The sequence below is a fragment of the Mobula hypostoma genome, chromosome 11 (genome assembly GCF_963921235.1).
Source record: "Mobula hypostoma chromosome 11, sMobHyp1.1, whole genome shotgun sequence".
Classification (NCBI taxonomy): domain Eukaryota; kingdom Metazoa; phylum Chordata; class Chondrichthyes; order Myliobatiformes; family Myliobatidae; genus Mobula; species Mobula hypostoma.
Window position 1 is genome coordinate 114,679,987 of NC_086107.1, and position 18,151 is coordinate 114,698,137.

General features: G+C 49.3%; 1 protein-coding gene across 2 annotated transcripts in view; it reads left to right on the plus strand.

Moving 5' to 3' along the window:
- Positions 1 to 11,438: 11,438 nt before the first annotated feature.
- LOC134354148 (autism susceptibility gene 2 protein-like) overlaps positions 11,439 to 18,151 on the plus strand; it is a 51,716-nt gene continuing 45,003 nt past the window's right edge. For both annotated transcript variants that reach the window (XM_063062964.1, XM_063062965.1), the window contains exon 1: positions 11,439 to 11,715. In XM_063062964.1, the coding sequence (XP_062919034.1) occupies positions 11,449 to 11,715 (267 nt within the window). In that variant the 5' untranslated portion in view covers positions 11,439 to 11,448. The remainder of the gene's footprint in view (positions 11,716 to 18,151) is intronic.

Genomic DNA, 18,151 nt, shown 5'->3' on the forward strand with positions numbered 1-18,151 from the left:
AGCACGGACCAGATGGGTCAAATGGCCTGTTTCTGTGCTATACTTCGAAGTCACATTGCAGCTGTATAATACTGGTCAGGCGACACTTGGAGTATTGTGTGAAGTTCTGGTCGCCCATGACAGGAAGGCTGTCGCGCTTTGAAGAGGGTGGTTTCCAGACGTAAATGTCGAATAAAGTCTTCTCGGGCTTCCTGTACCTCATTTTCACACAGAGACCGGCGGGTGCCCGAAACGCGCTGCCAGTGAGGGTGGGGGTAGATATGGCCGAGGCATTTAGAAAACTGGCTAAACCTGTGCAGCGACCTGGTGTCGCCTGGATTAGAGGACATGAACTGGCCGGATTTAGCCTATTTTCTCTGGAGAGTCGGAGGCTGAGGTTTATAAAGTTAGGGGAGGCATAGACAGCACGAACAGAATCGACTATATCTCCCCCCGGTTTGAAATTTCTGATGCCAGAGGAAATCTATATAAGGGGAGGGGGGTAAGTTTAATGGAGAGTGCAGAGCAAGCTTTTTTAAAACACAGAGACCGGCGGGTGCCCGAAACGCGCTGCCAGTGGTGATGGGGGTAGATACGTCTAAGACTGGGATACGGATTACGTGCAAGCAGAATGGATTTAGACTGATCTGGCATCATGCTCAGCACAGACAATGGGCCGAAGGGCCTGATCCTGTGCCGAACCGTTCTGCCTTATTCACAAATATAAATCAGCTTTGACACGCAACGCTCCTACAGCGCGAATCCCCCACCCGCCAACTCTCCCTCCATGCACTCACTGCCCTTTCCCTCCTCCCTGCCCCTCCTGAGGTGCTGCCTCCCTCATACCAGTATCCATAGCCCGTGTGCGGTGGAGCGGAGCAGGAGAGGCAGCTGCCGGAGCGCGGTCACTGTGCCTGCGAGGGGTTTTGGACAAGGGACACACAATGCCTGGCACATGGATTGGGGTCGGAGAGTGAAGATAAAGCCGGTCCAATGGCAGCCTGGGAACACTGATCACATTAACACTCACAATGGTGCAGGGGAAGGAGGGAGAGATAGAGGAGGGGGAGGGAGAGAGCGGGAAGGAAGGAGGGAGCCAGGGAGAGTGTGGGTGTGGGGGAAGGGAGAGAACAGTGAGGAAGGAGAGGGGCAGGGAGTTTGGAGGCAGAGGGAGCTTGGAAAGAGGACTAATTCGAGGAGAGGGAGAATGGGAACAGCGGGGTGTTGAGGGGAGGGGTGCGAGGGTGGGGAGAAGAAGTCAAGGGTTAGGGTTAGCGGGAAAGGGGAGGGGTGCGACGAGAAGAAGGCGGGGCACTTTTGGTAGGAAACTGGCGTATCCATAATTGTGGTCCAAGGGAGAATGTGCATACTCCACACAGACAGAGCCAGCGCCGGAGATGGGAATCGAACTGGGGCCTTGGGGAATAAGGAAGCGGTCTTGCCGCTGTGCTCACCCCGACATGGACACTCTTCACGTTGACCACGATACATCTCCCTCTGCTACGTCACCCCCACTATGTCACACCTCTCTCCAATTCCCTCTGCCCTCCTCCACTCCCTCTGTCACTGTCCAGCCCGCTACCCCTCCAAACGCTCTGCATTCCCTCCCCCGACGCGTCCCTCTTTCATCTCCAACCCTGCTTTCCATCGGACCACCCACCCTCCCCCCCATCCCTCCTTCTGCCCACCTTCCCTCTCCCCCTCCCACCCCCCCTTCTCTGGATCCATCCCCTCTCCCTCCTCCCTTCTGGCCCTCCCACTCCTTCCTCTTCCTCTCTCACTGTCCCCACCTCCCTCCTCTGTCATGTCCCCTGTCCCCTCTTCCTTTCCCCCCAGGCCCTGTCCTTCTCTCTACCCTCTCCGTGTGCCCCATCCCCCCTCTTTGCCTTTCTCTCCCTTCCTCTAACTCCTCTCTCCCTCCCTCCTTTCTCCTGCTCCCTCCTCATCTCCATCCACCCAAGGTCACATTTCTTTCTCTGTCCCTTCCTTTCTCCCTGCTCGTCTCCCTCACCATAGCCCTCTCTCCCCCGACTCTCTCTGCCTCCTTTGCCCTTCTCTCTTCCCCTACCCATGTTTTGTCCTCACCCCCTCCCTCCCCACCTCTAACCCTATCTCCCCACTGCACCCAGTGGACCCTCCCCTTCTCCACAGTCAATCTAGCCTCTCTCGCTCAAGCTCCTTAGCAGGGAAACAGGAGTAGAATGGGTCTCCACAGCTGGAGACATTACCCTGGTCCTCTGCTGATGTGTGTGTACCTCCTGCGGCGAGGAAGCTTGGACGAGGTGAGCCAACTGGTGTGACTCTGGGTCTGTTAGGATTGGGAGTGGGTCCCAGTGGCAGAGACTATGACCCTGTCCCCCCCACCCCCATTGACCTTAGGAAAGACAGTGCACACTGTTGCTCCAAAGATCCTGGTCTCCTTGGTTTGACATGGGCAGTGGGCTATTGGAGCCTGGGATGGCTGCCGTTGCCTCCTGGTTCATCACCAGTCCAGTCTGATTGGGATGGAGAGGGATCATGGCTGATTCCAGTATGGCTTGGACTTAGGTTCTAATGAATGGATGTTCATGTGGGTTCAAACCCCACTCCTGGTAATTCATTATCGATTTCACTTTGAACTTTTAGGCACAAATGCTCAGCTGGTCTTTGTCAGGTGTACATTTTGAAAGAGTGGATATTGGACTACTGGAAAATAATGCTGGACAGGTAATAGTGGGGGACAAAGAAATGGTAGAGAAATTCAAAAAATCTCTTGCATAAGTCTTCACTGTGGAGGACAGCAGCAATATGCAGAAATTTGAGTGTTAAGGAGCAAAAGTGAGTATATTTGCTATTACCAAGGAGAAACACAGAGAGATTAGCCCCACCCCACAGCATCTTGTCAGCAAATTTGCAATCATCGGAGAACAAAATTGAGGACCTGAGGTAAGATTACTGTATCAAGAGGGAAATGAGAGATTGTTGTGTTCTGTGTCTGAGTGAGACATGGCTTTCTCCCAGCACATCAGATACAGTGATCAGACCAGAAGGCTTCTCAGTTCACAGAAGGGATTGAACTGCTGATTCAGAAAAGGTAAAAGATGGCGGTGGGTGTTTCATGACAAACTTTTGGTGGTGCTCCGATGTGGCAGTTTTGTTGAACTCACATTCCTCTCACCTCGAACACCTAACAGTCAAATGCCATCCATTCTATTTACCTAAGAAGTTCTCCTCCATAATCCTGACCGCAGTTTTCATACCACCAGTGGCCAACGGTAATCAAGTACTTGAGATACGGCATGATGCCATCTCCAAACAAGAAGCAGTTCAACCCAACACATTTCAACTCATAGTCAGGGACTTCAACCAGGCGTACCTGAAGAAAACCCTGCCCAATTACCATTAGCACCAGAGGTCCCAACACATTGTTATACTAAGATAAGGAATGTCTACCATTCCACGACTGGACCGCATTTCGGTAAATCGGATTACTTGGCTATTGTTCTCCTACCTGCATACAGGCAACGGCTAAAGAGCAAAACTCCAGAGATGAGAACAACAAAGAGATGTTGTGGGAGGCAGGGGAGTGGCTTTGGAATTGGTTCAAGTCAGTGGACTGGACCGTGTTCAAGGGCTTATCTGTGGGTTTGGATGAATGCACCATGGTGATTCATCTGTAGATTTAATCCTTACTTTCATAAGTTATTGTGTGTTATGTGTACTACTGTGCTTTACACCCTGATTCAGAGAAACGTTGTCTTGTTTCTATATACATTATATACGTAGCTTAGAGATGTGCCCCAAGTCGAGGCACAAAATCCAATTACAGTACATGTACAGCTTATACATATACCCTGAAGGTAGTTTTATATAATTTTAAAATAATTTTGTGCATGAAACAATACTGTGTAGATTAAACCATCAGAAAGGTAAGCTATCACTCCCTTGGACTCCCAGGTGGAGAGACAATGGCTGCTTGGCATCGCCATCATCCCTGACTCAGAATTTATGTGCTACTGGTCTTACACTTGTCCATCACGCATTATTACATATCATAAATATAATGTGCGCAGGATGAATGAAACATTGGGAGAACACCCAAATCAACTGTTGAACAACAAACAACAGCAGGTTTTCAGTCTTCACCTGCGATGACGTGTTTTGATTAAAAGGTTACCGTACACTGTGTTTGTATTTTACTTATCTTTAGCTCTTCACGTGAGGTATAAAAAGATTGGATTTAATTACAGGTAAATGTAATGAAAACGGTGAAAAACCACGACGTTTTATTTTTACATAATAATGACGCTGGTCATGTTGCACTCAAACAACAATCTCTCAGTGAATGTCAGCAAGGCCAAGGAGCTGATTGTACACTTCAGGAGAGGGAATCAGAGAGGGCCTGTGTAAGAAAGCACGGCAGCACTTCTACTTCCTCAGGAGTTTGTGAAGATTCTGCGTGACACCCAAAACATCGGAAAACTCCGATAGATTGACACTTCAGTAGTGGAGAGCGTAATGACTGGCTGCATCACAGCCTGTTGTGAACACCAATACCTTTGGATGGAAAATCCCACAAAAGTGCATCACAGGCAAAGGCCTTCCAACCACTGAGTACAACTACATGAAATGCTGTCATAGGAAAGCAGCATCCATCATTAGAGATCCCCACCACCCAGGCCATGCTCTCTTCTCGCTGCTGCCATCAGGTAGATGGTACAGGAGCCTCAGGACCCGCACCAGCAGGTTCAAGAACAGTTACTACCCCTCAACCATCAAGTTCTTGGAACAAAGGGAGTAACTACTCACAACACGCTGGAGGAACTCAGCAGGTCAGGCAGCATCCGTGGAAACGATGAGTTGACGTTTCAGGCTGGAACCCTTCATCAGGACTGAAGAGGGAAGGGGCAGAGGCCCTATAAAGAAGGTGGGAGAGGGTGTGAAGGAGAAGGCTGGTAGGTCCAGTTGAAAAACCAGTAATTTGAAGTGGAGTAACTATACTGATTTGCCCATCCATTGAGATGTTCCCACAACCTATAAGCTCACTTTAAGGACTCTTTATTCCATGTTCTTGTTATTTATTGCATATATATTTGAACTTGCACATTGTGTTGTCTTGTGTACTCTGGTTGATCTTTCATTGATCCTGTTATATTTACTATACAATCGATTTGCTGAGTATGCCCACAGGAAAACGAACCTCAGGGTTGCATTTGGTGACATGTAAGGACTCTGATAATAAATTTTACTTTACTTTGACCTTTGGGATTTTAAGTGGAGATGAAATTCAAATTTCATGCAAAAATAATATTTTGTAATTACCAAAAAATGTGATGGTCCTTGCTCACAAAAGAAGATAAATGCAGCATCAAACACTACAACTGCATCAGGTTTCAGAAACTTGAGGATGAGTGTAGATCATCATTGACATTAGCACATCCCACCAGTTATTCTGCCCGAGGCATCCTTAATTCCAGTAGGAGCTTTCTCATCAGCTGTCATCAGTGTCTTCCTGGAACAATAACACAAGAACGATGATGTGACATCGACACTAAAGACTTATTCTGGGGTTAGATTCTCATCAGTGCATTTCTCCGCTGCTTTGTGATTAGCAGACGCTTTATCACCGCGAACCTTCAAATATTTATTGCCATGTCTTTTCTTAAAATTTCTGTAACCAGCCTGCTGAATGTTCACAATTGAAGTTTTAGTGCATCGTGATAGATCTCTGCTTGTTTCACGATCAGCATACTGTTAAGTGGCAAATGTTCACTCCGATGCTGACGAATCCACTCTTTCAATACACAATCCAGATCTTCATTTTTTGCTTCATGCAGCGTTTTTCTATTTCCATTCGACTTCTGTTCATTACTTTCAGCATAGAACAATAAGTTTGCCCTTCTGTTTCTTCAAGTCATAGTTGGTGGACATTCCAACACCATACTCCTCTGTCAGATGCCTCGCAATTACACCTGCTGTCAAGTTTTTCCAACAACTTGACTTTCTGTGTTATAGATAAACAAATGCTTCTTTTCCTTTTGACTATTACCTATAGAGGGTAACTGAAGGCCTTTTTAACATTTTCAGCAATATCATTACAGCACAGAGCAGGGAAGAAGCACAAAACACATGGTAATCACTGTGAGTAATGCACAGAGATCTGCTGGAAACCAACTGGCTCCAACGGGTCCCACTCAGAGGATCACCTGGGCATTTTCTATTTGTGGTGTCATGTCAGTGCTCAGATTTCAGAGGTTTTCAGACAAGGGGTGTTCAAACTGTACCTGTGTCAGTCTGCTGTTTATTGATTCAACTCAGTGTTCAACCCCATCATACCCTCAGTACTAATCAGCAAACTCCAAAACCTGGGCCTCTGTACCTACCTCTGCAACTGGATCCTCGAAATAAAATCTCCTCCTCATTGACACTCAATACTGGTGCACCTCGAGGAAGCTTACTTAGCCCACTGCTCTACTTTCTCTATATCCATGACTGTGTGGCTGGGCACTGCTCAAATGCCATCTGTAAATTTTCCGATGGCACAAGTACTACAGGCAGAATCTCAGATGGTGTCGAGCAGTGAGATCGATCAGCTAGTTGAGTGGTGTTGCAACAACAATCTTGGTGTCAGTCAGACCAAGGAATTGATTGTGGACTCCTTGAAGGATAAGTCGAGGGAACACACACCAGTCCTCATTGAGGGATCTGCAGTGGAAAGGGTGAGCAGTCTCAAATTACTGGGTGTCAACATCTCTGAAGATCTATCCTGGGCCCAACACATTAATGCGATTATAAAGAAGGGACAACAGCAGCTATATTTCATTAGGAATTTGACAAGATTTAGTATGCCACCAAAGACTCCAGTAAATTTTTACAGATAAACCTTGGAGAGCATTCGAACTGGTTGGATCACTGTCTGGTATGGAGGCACAGGATTAGAAAGAGCTGCAGAGAGTTGTAAACTCAGCCAGCTCCATCATGGGCACTGGACTCCCTAGCGAGGAGATCTTCAAAAGGCAATGCCTCAAAAAGGCGGCACCTATCATTAGGACCCCCATCAGCTAGGAAAAGTTCTCTTCTCATTACTACTATCAGGGAAGAGGTACAAGAGTCTGATGACAGACACTCAACATTTTAACAACAGCCTTTTCCCCTCTGGCATTAGATCTCTGAACGGACAATGAGCCCATGTACACTACCACACTCTTTATACACTACTTATTCCAGTAGTGCATAAAGAGTGGATTCATTGTGTGTATTGATTGTAATTTATAGTATTTTTAATAAGTATTGCACTGAACTGCTACCACAAAACAACAAATTTCAGGACATGTGCCGGTGGTATGCCTGATTTGAGTACTGTGAGCAGTTTTGGACCCCATACCACAGAAAGGATGTGCTGGTGTTGGAGAGGGCCCGGAGCAGGTTCACGGGAAGGATACCGGGAATAAAAGCATTGATGTATGAAGAGCGTATTATGGCTCTGGGCCTGTACTCGCTGGAGATTAGAAGAACTGAAAGCTATCAAATATTGAAAAGCTTAGATAGAGTGGACATGAGGGGAGGGCAGAAGGCATAGCCTCGGAATAGAAGGACTGACCTTTTGAACAGAGACGAGGGGGAATTTCTTTAGCCAGAGGATGGTGAATCTGTGGAATGCATTGCCACAGATGGCTGTGGAGGCCAAGTCATTCAGTTTATTGAAAGCAGAAGTTAATATGTTCTTAATTGGTAAGGGCGTCAAAAGTTACGGCGAGAAGGAGAATGGGGTTGATGGAGCAAACTCGATGGGCCAAACTCAGCACAATAAATTCCAGTCCTAGCTTGGCCAACCTTTGGCTATAATTTAGGGACTCGACATTAAATTCCATCTGCCATTTTTCAGCCCATTTTCTCAGCTGATCCAGATCCCATTGCAGTCTTTGATAGTCTTCCTCACTGTCCACTACATACCCAATTTTGGTGTCATCCGCAAACCTTCTGATCCAGTGTACCACGTTCTCATCCAGATTGTAGATATAGTTGATATATATCAATGGCACCAGCATCAATCCCTGGGGCACACCACTAGTCACAGACCTCTGGTCAGAAAGGCTACCATTCACTGTAAAGCCAATGTCTAATCTACTCCTGAATGCCAAGTGACTAAACCTTCTTGACCAACGTCCCAACAGGGACCTTGTCAAAGGCCTTGTTGTCCATGTGGACAACATCCACAGCATTTCCCTCATCAACTTTCCTAGTAACCTCTGGAAACACAGGACAGTTACCTCACACACACAGTGTAGGCATTCACCCACCGATCATCGAGTGACTGCGACTCCATGCCTGAGTGAATGGGCACCCTACCTGCTGGGAGGGCACCCCTGGAGCGCTTAACCCTCAGACCATGGAACAAGGGAAATGGCGCCGTGGCCGAATTTGACCTCGCTTCGGGTCACAACGGCCAGCGGACTGGGATCTGAGGATCGAGCGGGAGGAGGGGGGGCGGGGCCAGCGGACAGGGATCGGAGGACCGAATGGGGGCGGGGACAGAGGGCCGAGAGGGGCGGGGCCAGCAGACAGGGATCGGAGGACCAGACGGGAGGCGGGGCCAGCGGATCGGGATCGGAGGACCAGACGGGAGGCGGGGCCAGCGGATCGGGACCGGAACACCAGACGGGGGGCGGGGCCAGCGGATCGGGACCGGAGGACCAGACGGGGGGCGGGGCCAGCGGATCGGGACCGGAGGACCAGACGGGGGGCGGGGCCAGCGGATCGGGATCGGAGGACCAGACGGGAGGCGGGGCCGGCGGATCGGGATCGGAGGACCAGACGGGAGGCGGGGCCGGCGGATCGGGATCGGAGGACCAGACGGGAGGCGGGGCCAGCGGATCGGGATCGGAGGACCAGACGGTGGGCGGGGCCAGCGGATCGGGATCGGAGGACCAGACGGGGGGGGGGCCAGGGCCAGCCGACGGGGATCGGAGGACCGAACGGGGGGGGGCGGGGCCGGGAACAGAGGACAGATCGCAGGTGTAGGGCTTGAAGATTGTGCGGTGTGTGTGTGTGTGTGTATATGGATCGCGCAAGAGCGATGGGCGGGCGGGATCAGACGACCGAGTTGGGCAGCAGGGCTCATGGTGCCGATGGGTCTGGAGGACCAAGGGTAGGGGACGGGAAGGGGCGTCCAGTGTGGGACGTCAGTTTAAAGCCATCGATGACAGACGCGAACTGGGGCCAATCACCATTGTGACGTCGATGTTTCAGGTAGGCGGGATTGAGCCTTGTGACGTCACACAACCCTCGTCAATTAAAGCAGAGGGATAGATCGTGACTATTGCAGCTCAATTTAAATATCCTCCCTCCACCACCCCTAACGTCATCACGCCCGTAGCTCCACCTCCACGCCTTCTCGTTAACGTCCAAAACCAGTTCGCCAGTCACCTTCTCCTCTCGAACGTCATCACGCCCAAAGGCACCGGAAGCTCTCGCCCCCGTTCAGACGTCATCCAGTCCCGAGCCACCAGTAGCCCCACCTTCCCCCTCTTGAACGTCATCGCGCCCCGAGCCAACCCACCAATCACCTATTCAGCCCTTTCTTGTGTCATGACGCCAGGAGCCAGCCGGCCAATCACCACTGCCCATGACGTAATTGCGCCGGGGCCGCTGCCCTCCAGAAGAGGCGGGAGGAGGGAAGGAACTGGTCTCCAGTGAAGAAAGGAAAAGGCGGAGCGAGATCGGGACGTGGGGAGAGGAAGTCGGAGCCGAGCGCGGCGACAGGGAAGCGGCAGCTGGCCCCCGTGACACCGGTTGGTCGGCCTTTCTCCCCGTCGGGGGCACCGTGTGGGACGAAGGCGGAGAAGGAGGGCGGCGGGCGCGAGCGGAGCCGCCATCTCGGTGATGGCACCGGAGACGGCGGGCGGGCCCGCTGGCCTGACGGAGAGCGGCCGGGCGGAGACGGGTACGGCGGCCACCACCAGCGGCAACACCACACGGAAGCCCGAGGACCGGGGCCAGCGAGCCGGCGAATGAAGCGGAGCGGCCTCTATTAAAGGCGCCGGCGCCACCAAACACACACACATTACTTTTCTGTCGGCGGACACTTATTTATTTCCCAGCGAGAACCTTCCTCCCCCCACCCCAGGACTTTTTTTTCTTCTTCGCCTCTTCCCAGAAGTTTCCGGACGTTTAATTCTGCCCATGGCAGTAGGAGGAGCGAAGGAGCGAGAGTGTGTGTGAAGGATTTGAACTGAGTTTTCTCCCTCCCATCAGCATTTTTTAGTTTGTTTTATTTTTTATTGAGGGGGAAGAAGTTTCCTGGTATCCCAGCGTGACATACTTACCGGTCAGGCAAGGAAGAGGAAGGGGGGCTTAGATATCTGCAACTTCGCTGTTGGCCAGGAAGAGGAGGAGGAACAGAGAGATTTCAACTCATTTTCTATCGTACACGGGGAAAAAGAGGAATAAAAAAAGACTGAACTCATTCCCTCCCTTCCCATTCAACGTGACAGAAGTGATAGAGGAGAAGAGAGAGCATAAAACATTTAACTCATCGCTGCCTTCCCCATCAAAAGTAACTGGGTGAGGAGGAGGAGGAAATAGTTTTCATTTGCTGCTTCTGCATCCAAAGTAACAGTGGAAGCAACGGTGAAGTAGGATCAAAAAGGAATTAACGCATTTTCTTCCCACTTCCCCACCCATTGAACGTGATAGAGGGGGACAGAATAAGGCATCAACTCATTCCTTCCTGCCCTATCCTCGTTCATCTTTAGAGGGGAGAGTAAACGAAAGACAGACTTTAACTCAACCTCACCCCTTGGTCTTCAAAGTGGCAAAGGTTGGCAAGAGAAGTGTGTGACTTTGGATCATTTCCATCCTTCCCTATTCAGAGTTAGAAAAGGAGGAGGGCTAAAGGCTTCACTTCATTTCTCCCCCCTCCCCCGGGAAAGGCAAGGAGCATCCCAGCCTTCTGGTATCTTGCTCAAGACGTCTCTGGGGTGTTTGTATCATTCGAAGTTGGCGGAGGTGTAACCTCACTCGTCACACTAATCATCTGCATTGTAAGGATACTCAAATTCTCATCTGCCGAGCCTGGAGGAGACTGACTGCAACAGAGAGTGTGGGTGTGTGCATGTGATTTGTGTTCTCAGTTTTGAGGAGGTCTCATCGTAAGTCCTGGAGGATACAATTTCCTGGAACGGGGAATCGTACATTTTCTTTTTTGAAGAGGTCTTGTCTTCCCTGCCTTCTATTTAAATTAATTCCTTCACAGGAACTTTTATTCCAGGTCCTGTTATTTCGCAACTTGAGTTCTTTATCGCAATAAGTCTTAAAGCTGGATTGCACTCTCTGCTAAGACTTTGGCCTAAGTTAATAGACAGGTGGAGGGGATAGTAATACAGCCCCCACCTCTATTTTTTTGAATATTTATATCAGGAGCAGTATTTTAGAGGAACTTTTTTTTTAAAGAAGAAATTCTTTTGTTACCAAATAAAGCTACCCGTAACCATGGACGGGACGCAAAGATTGGGTAGAAACCGGCGCAGCAGGCGGTCAAGGTCACAGAGGGACCGGGAGAGGAAGCTGGCCGGCGTTGCCGGCAGGGACCCCAGGCCCTACACCCCATCCTCTGGCTCGGACCAGGAGCGAGCCGAGGGCCCCTGCTCGTCCCGACCCCGGCCCCCCAGGCGTAGGAGGAGGGAGTCGACTTCCTGCGAGGAGGACATCATCGATGGGTTTGCCATTGCCAGCTTTGTCTCGCTGGAGACCTTAGAGGTGAGAGGGTGCCGGAGTTGGTTTGGGGGGCGAGGAGGGAGAGGGACATCTATCGTGCTCAGGCCATTGTCATTCACTATCCGTCAAGATTTGCAGGTGAGAAGGAAAGGCTTATAGGGTCCCGAGGGGAACTTTTCCACACAGAGTGGTCCGTATGTGGAATAAGCTGCCAGAGGAAGATCTTTAAGATCTTTATTTCTCTCCCATGGATTGGAGAGTACCGTGAGATGCCTTGTTTTGCATCAGTGACCAACACGGTCGGAGAATCGCCGTGTATCGCCGTGCTTCCGGCGCAGACGTACAGTGGCCACAATTTACCCACCCGTACGTGTCTGGAATTTGGGATGAAACTGAAGGTTGTGGTCGTGGGGAGAAGGTACAGTGGTGGGAATTGGAGCCTGATTCTTGGTGCTAATCGTTACGCTAGTGTGAAGTGGGTTATCACAAGTCCAAGTGCCTTTTAAAATGTTATTCTTATACAGGTTCATGAATAGGAATGGTTTAGGTCAGAGGTTCCCATGGACCTCTTGCTTAATGATGTTCGTCCGTGACATAAACAAGGTGAGGAGCCCCTGGTTTATTTTACCGTGGCGGTGAGTGTGCGGTACGCCCTGTCAGGGGTGGTGGTACAAACAGGTACACTGGGGACAATTAAGAGACCCTTGGGCGCGTAGATGGAAGAAGAATGGAGGGTTATGTGGGAGGGAAGGGTTAGGTTGATAATGGAGCTGAAAGGACAGTGTAGCATCGTGGGACGAGGGGTCGGCACTGTTCGGAGATGTGTGGGGCAGCCTCTTTTTGTACGTTACACAGATGGGCTGTCAGCGGTGGTGGTGGAGGCAGATGCGTTGGAGATGTTCAAAGGGCTCTTGGGCGCGTGAGCGGGCAGGCAGGGGGGGGTTAGGGACTGTGTGTGCAGGGAGACGGGATTAGATCAGTACCATGGTCGGCACACACTCTGAAGGGTCACTCTACTGGTTTTGAAGGCAGTGCAGAGGAGGCTCACCAGACTGATTCCAGGAGATGAGGGTGTTATCCTACAAAGTGACATTGTCGCCTGGGACTATACTGTTCAGAATTCAGAAGAATGAAAGGGGATTTTATAGAAACTTAAAATTATAGAACATAGAACAGTTCAACACAGGAACCGGCCATTCAGCCTACAGTGTTGTGCTGAACCAGCTAAAAAGCCAATCAAAAACACTCGAGCACTAATCCCTCCTTGTGAAAGGGACAGATAAATAGTGACAGGAACTTTCTTTCAACAGGTGAGATTAGAACCAGGGCATGCAGCCTCAAGCTTCAGGGGAATGGATATATTTTGTTGTTTAGAGATACAGCACAGTACCAGATTCTTCTGCCCTAACGAGTCCTCTCCACCCAGTTATGCCCACGTGACCAATTAACCTACTAACCTGCAGGTCTTTGCAACGTGGGAGGAAACCAGGGCGTTTCAGATGCGGATGAGGAGAAACTGCTTTTCCCAGAGAATGGTGAATCTGTGGAATTCTCTGCCCAAGGGAGTAGCAGGTTACCGAATTAAATATAACCATATAACAATTACAGCACGGAAACAGGCCATCTCGGCCCTTCTAGTCCGTGCCGAACGCTTACTCTCACCTAGTCCCACTGACCTGCACTCAGCCCATAACCCTCCATTCCTTTCCTGTCCCTATATCTATCCAATTTAACTTTAAATGACAACATCAAACCTGCCTCAACCACTTCTGCTGGAAGCTCGTTCCACACAGCTACCACTCTCTGAGTAAAGAAGTTCCCCCTCATTTTACCCCTAAACTTTTGCCCTTTAACTCTCAACTCATGTCCTCTTGTTTGAATCTACCCCACTCTCAATGGAAAAAGCCTGTCCATGTCAACTCTATCTATCCCCTCATAATTTTAAATACCTCTGTCAACTCTCCCCTCAACCTTCTACACTCCAAAGAATAAGACCAGGACTGAGATAGATTTTTGCTCAGTAGGGGAATTCGAGTATTATATGGAAAAGGCAGGTAGGTTGAGTGGAATCCATGGCTGATCTTATTGAATGCTGAAGGAGATTCAACAGGCCAGATGGCTGACTTGTGTTCCAAGTTAATTACGTTTGCTGCTCCCAGAGTATTCTTCCCCATCTTTTTGTCCTGGGACAGAGATGCACTATCAGACCAACTGGTTTGTGCTAAACCAGATCTCCTTGTAAGTCAGTTCTATTTGCCCATGTTTGGCTCGTATCCCTCGAAACCTGGGGTCCGCATACCCCTCAGTTAATGGTAAGGGTCCGTTGGGAAACCCCTGCTGTAAACCTTTCCTACAGAATGTAAAACAGCACAGGAACAGTCCCTTCAACTCACAACGCTGTATAAGGTAATTCAATTAGTAACTAATGCCCAAATGCATTTGCTCCCGGTGGTAGATATGCAGAAGATGTACAGTCCAGCTGACCTCTTAACCTACTGCACAATCAAATCTAATTGTCTTTCCTACACAGCCCATAACCCTCCATTTTTCTTCCAACTTTGGGTGTCCCTAAAGTATCTGTCCACCACCCCGGCATTGCATTCTATGCACTCATCAAGCAAAAACCTACCTCTGACCTCCCTCCTAAACAGACCTCCACTCACCTTAAGGATATGATCCCTCATCGACCACTGGTGTGCTGGGAAAAAGGTGTTGGTTGTCCACTCTATTTATGCTGCTTACGTTATACACCTCTCTCAAATAGTGTCTCGTTCTCCTTCACTGCAAGAGAAAAGCTGTAGCTTGCCCTACCTTTCTTCTTAAAACATGCTCTCTAATCCGGGCAGTATCCTGGTAGACCTCCTCTGTACCCTCTCTGAAGCTTCTGCATCCTCTTTACAATGAGGTAACCGGAGCTGAATAGACAATAGGTGCAGGAGTAGGCCATTTGGCCCTTCGAGCCAGCACCGCCATTCACTGTGATCATGGCTGATCATCCACAATCAGTATCCAGTTCCTGCCTTATCCCCATAACCTTTGATTCCGCTATCTTTAAGAGCTCTATCCATCTCTTTTTTGAAAGCATCCAGAGACTTGGCCTCCACAGCCTTCTGGGTAAAGAAGTTTTTCCTCAACTCCGTTCTTAATGGCCTACCCCTAATTCTTAAACTGTGGCCTCCGGTTCTGGGCTCACCCATCAGCCGGAACATGCTTCCTGCCTGCAGCGTGTCCAATCCCTTAATAATCTTATATGTTTCAATAAGGTCCCCTCTCAGCCTTCTAAATTTCAGAGTATACAAGCTCATGTCTCCCCCATCACGTCTTCCCTTGAATGTATACTCCCCATTCTCTGGTATGAGTCAGCTGCTCCTCACTGATCAAGATCCCTCATCTGAACCAGTCTGACTTGTCCTTGTTTGACCCGTACCCCTCTAACCAGTTTTATATCACCTCATGGCTCCTGGACTCTCTCCCCTGACTAATGAAGGCCAGCACATTGTAGGCCTTCTTAACCACCCTGTCAGATCGCACGGCAATTTTGAGGCATCTGTGAATGTGAACCCTGGATCCCTCTGCTCCTGCACACTGACTAGAATCCTGTCATTTGTTTTGTACACTGCCTTCAGATTTCTCTTTAAGTTTCCCCACCCCAGCTTAAACGCATGCTCTTGTGACATTAGGCACTTGTACCCTGAGCAGTAAGATTGAGGAGAAATTACGTCATAATCGTTTAAACCTCCCCCTCAGCATTGCTTTTGTGCCCCAACTCGTTTCTCATGCTGCAGCTTCATTGCTGTGTGGAGCACAGCACAGGAACAGAGGCCCTTCAGTCATTGTGCTGGTCTCATTAAACATCCAGCTCATCCCTTCTGCCTACACAGAGTCCTGATCCGTCTGCACACTCACGTCCCCGTCCTAGGGTAGTGTTCCTGTGTGAAATTCAGTAGTATCTGATATTTGACATTTTCACTCTTTGAGGATTCAGACCCCGGCTGTCTACCCTATCTGTGCCTCTGGCAATTTTGTAAACCTTTTACACACACAGAAGTGGATTTTGGGATTCATAGTAGATCTGGTATTTCCATTCTGAAGAATCAGATTGCACATCCTGTCTGTGCCCCTCATAATTATGTATATGTATATTGGGTCTTCCCTTAGTCTTAGTTGTTCCAAAGAAATCAACCTGAGTTTGTCCGACTGTCTCCTTAAAGCTCATGCTCTCCAATCAAGGCAGAGTCCTGGTGAAGCTCTTCTGTACCCTTTTCAAAGCCTCCATGTCCTCCCTGTAAGGGGATGACTAGAATTCCAACTGCACCTGATGAAATATCTTTACAGCCACAGTGTGACTTCCTAACTCTCGTCTTCACTCACCACGCTGCCAACTGATGGAGACCAGCACGCCGCACGTCTTTACTGCCCTGTTGTGCAGCCTCTTTCAGGGAGCTGGCACCAGGACCCCAAGGTCCCTCTGCACCTCAGCAGGTAAGGAGGCAGTTGATGTTCAGGTTGGAGCATAGAACATGGTGTCCTTCGGCACATCACGTTGTGCTGACTTTTTGTCCTACTCCACGATCAGTCTACATTTCCCTCCCACATAGCCCTGTTTTTCTTTCTTTCACACACTTATCTAGGAGTTTCTTAATGGTCCCTAACATATCTTCCTCACTATCACCCCGGCAATAAGTTCCATTTCACTTAGCGCTCTGTAAAAGGAAAATTACCCATACTTAACTCCGAGCACCTTAAAACAGTCCATGTTCCAGTGCCTTCCTGTGATGAGGCGACCAGAATGTCTCCAGACGTCCTGTTTTTTCATAGTCATACTTTATTGATCCCGGGGGAAATTGGTTTTCGTTACAGTTGCACCATAAATAAATAATAATAAACCCATAAATAGTTAAATAGTAATATGTAAATTATGCCAGGAAATAAGTCCAGGACCAGCCTATTGGCTCAGGGTGTCTGACCCTCCAAGGGAGGAGCTGTAAAGTTTGATGGCCACAGGCAGGAATGACTTCCTATGATGCTCTGTGCTGCATCTCGGAGGAATGAGTCTCTGGCTGAATGTACTCCTGTGCCCAACCAGTACATTATGTAGTGGATGGGAGACATTGTCCAAGATGGCATGCAACTTGGACAGCATCCTCTTTTCAGACACCACCGTCAGAGAGTCCAGTTCCATCCCCACAACATCACTGGCCTTACGAATGAGTTTGTTGATTCTGTTGGTGTCTGCTACCCTCAGCCTGCTGCCCCAGCACACAACAGCAAACATGATAGCACTGGCCACCACAGACTCGTAGAACATCCTCAGCATCGTCCGGCAGATGTTAAAGGACCTCAGTCTCCTCAGGAAATAGAGACGGCTCTGACCCTTCTTGTAGACAGCCTCGGTGTTCTTTTTTTTTCTGCTTTGAACTTGCCCCCTTCACCTGAAATGTATACCCTTTAGCATTGAGACATTTCCACCGGGGGGGGGGGAGATAGCAGATGTCTGCTCTAACTATGCCTCCCAGTGTTGTAAACCTTTATCAGGTCTGTCGTCAGCTTCTGAAAGCAACCCCAGTCTGTCTAGCTCATGCTCTCAAGTCCAGGCAGCTTCCTGCTGATCCTCTTCTGCGTCCTTTCCAAAGTCATTGGAGTTGCTGAGTCCACAGCACCAGGATGTGTTCATGGTGGGGAGGTCACCGTAGAGTGGACAACCACTGAGCAGGAAGAGGCATAGGTTGGGCTTGGAACCAAGGCACCACTACAACGTATCCAATAAGGAGAGGAGAGGCCACAGACATGGCAGAGTGTGGAACAACGCACTAACTGCTGGAGGAGCTCGGTGGGGCAGTGGGGGCAGAAAATGGGCTTGTCTCTGGAGCAAAGCAGGTTGTCGATGTAAATTGATAGACATGTATAAAGTGATAAGAGGCATAGATAGTGTGGGTAGCCGGAGACTTTTCTCCCAGGGTTGTAATGGCTAATATGGGAGGACTTGATTTTAAAGTGATTGAAGGCAAGTACAGGGAGGAGGTCAGAGTTAACTTTATTGGGATGGTGGGTGTCTGGGGTGTGCTGCCAAGGGCGGTGGAGCCAGATACCTCAGAAACATTTAAGAGATTCTTAGGCACATGTGAGCTGGATTTCAACATTTAAGAGAAGTTTGCATAGGTACATGGGTGGCAGAGCTAAGGTCTGGGTGCTGATCGATGGGAGTAGGCAGTTTAAATCGTTTGGCATGGACTAGATGGGCTGAAGTACCTAAATCTGTGCTGTATTCCATTAAGAATTTGCGGACATGGATGAAAGAAAAATGGAAGCATTAGGTTCTGGAGTTTGCATATTCACCCTGTGACTGGATGGGCTTCTCCCTCAGTGATACTGTTCCTTCTCAACGACGTGGAGGATTGGTGGGGTAATTAGCTGCTGTGAATGGAGGCACTCACCACCACCCCCCCATACGGGTGAGGGGTGTAATCTCAGGATCGGG